The sequence below is a fragment of the Trichinella spiralis genome, assembly GCF_000181795.1.
Source record: "Trichinella spiralis strain ISS 195 chromosome Unknown Scfld2360, whole genome shotgun sequence".
Lineage (NCBI taxonomy): Eukaryota > Metazoa > Nematoda > Enoplea > Trichinellida > Trichinellidae > Trichinella > Trichinella spiralis.
This window is the reverse complement of record NW_003529299.1, coordinates 1-1,478: the sequence shown is the minus strand read 5'-3', so window position 1 is coordinate 1,478 and position 1,478 is coordinate 1. Positions and strand designations below refer to the sequence as shown.

Below are 1,478 nucleotides of genomic sequence, written 5' to 3'. Positions count from 1 at the left end.
ACTTCGAAGGTGGGTGGATTGGCTTTTTTTGTGAAAATGGTATAAAAAATGCTCGATCACTGGACAAGTTTTCTTAAATGATCACAGACAAGTTATGGCGTAATTGCTGCATTGAACACTAGCTGATTTTTGTGTTGTGCCACCCCATTTTTTAATCATTATTCAAGCAGGTGATGCACAAAGGAATATAGCAAATTTTCGGATAATTAATTTTTATTTTTTCGTTTTTTGGATATTCAAAAAATGTCTGTTTAATTATAGCTTTTCTCACCACTTTCTGATGATAGCTTGTTTTCCGTCAGAAAAAAAGTGAACAAAATGACTAATATGGAAATGCATTACGGTTCAGATGAATCATCTGCGATGAGCGAAGAATGCGTTCGATCTGACCAAAAGGCTGACTTTGCAAATAGTTTAAAAACAAATCCGGCACATTCGTTGCTTGCCAGTTCTGCCTCGTGTAAGGAACAGCTGCATATGTACAGCGAAACGTTATCAGATATGCAAAAGTTAGACGATCTGAATTCTGCACCTGATCAAGCCCACTGCTTTTTTATGGCATCAGAATCGTCGATGAATTCTGATAAGTCACCAAAGTGGATTTCAATCCGACGAACAAGCTCTTTTAACCGACCTCCTGGAAGTTGTTCACCTCCTGTCATCAGTCGTACGGATTCGTTGAATGCATTTGGTGCTGAGACTGAAATTCGAGAATATCAAATTATGAGTTGCATTGGACAAGTATGCACGCATGCTAAAATATAATTTTTTTAATGTGTGATGTTTCAATATGTATTTTTTTTCTATGCATGGTTAATTATACATTTAAGGGAGCCTATGGGTCAGTAAAACTTGTCTACGATACAAAGAGACAACAATATTTTGTACGTATTCTACATTATTGATAAAACACACGATACAGTAAAGGATTTTTTCATTCAGGCAATGAAAATTGTAGACAAGAAAAAGTTGTTGAAAAAGTTTGCAATGTTTCGTAAGTTTTGATCAGTTATGAGTCATGCCTATCGTTCAGTTTGATTATTTTCAAAGCTTAATATATAACCAACTTTCAGATGTGCATTTCTTTTCAAATGAAAAAGCATTTTAGGTCGTCCGCCAGTTCGCAAGTCACGGATGTGCAAAATTCAAGATCCACTATCAAGAATATATTGTGAAATTGCAATTTTGAAAAAAATTAATCATCCAAATATTGTTAAATTAGTTGAGGTAAAGTTCTGCTTCACATTTTAAAATGTTGGTTAGTATTTTACTGAAAAATGGCGCAGTTTTGAAATCAAAAATAACTTTTTAATTAAGCCTTTATAAATTAATTAATTAATTAAACCAAAGAAGTTTCATTTAAATAAATAAATATATATATATGAGTATTTTTATTTTAGGTATTAGAGGATACGACAAACGACTACTTGTTTATGGGTAATAATAGTAAGTAGTAAATAACTGGCAGTACTAATATT

General features: G+C 32.7%; 1 protein-coding gene across 1 annotated transcript; it reads left to right on the top strand.

The window, feature by feature from the left end:
* The first annotated feature begins 318 nt into the window (after positions 1-318).
* Positions 319-1,175, top strand: Tsp_15884 (putative L-amino-acid oxidase). Its single transcript, XM_003368513.1, has 2 exons — positions 319-741; positions 1,074-1,175. The coding sequence occupies exons 1-2, from the start codon at positions 319-321 to the stop codon at positions 1,173-1,175; spliced, it is 525 nt and encodes a 174-aa protein (XP_003368561.1).
* Positions 1,176-1,478: the final 303 nt, after the last annotated feature.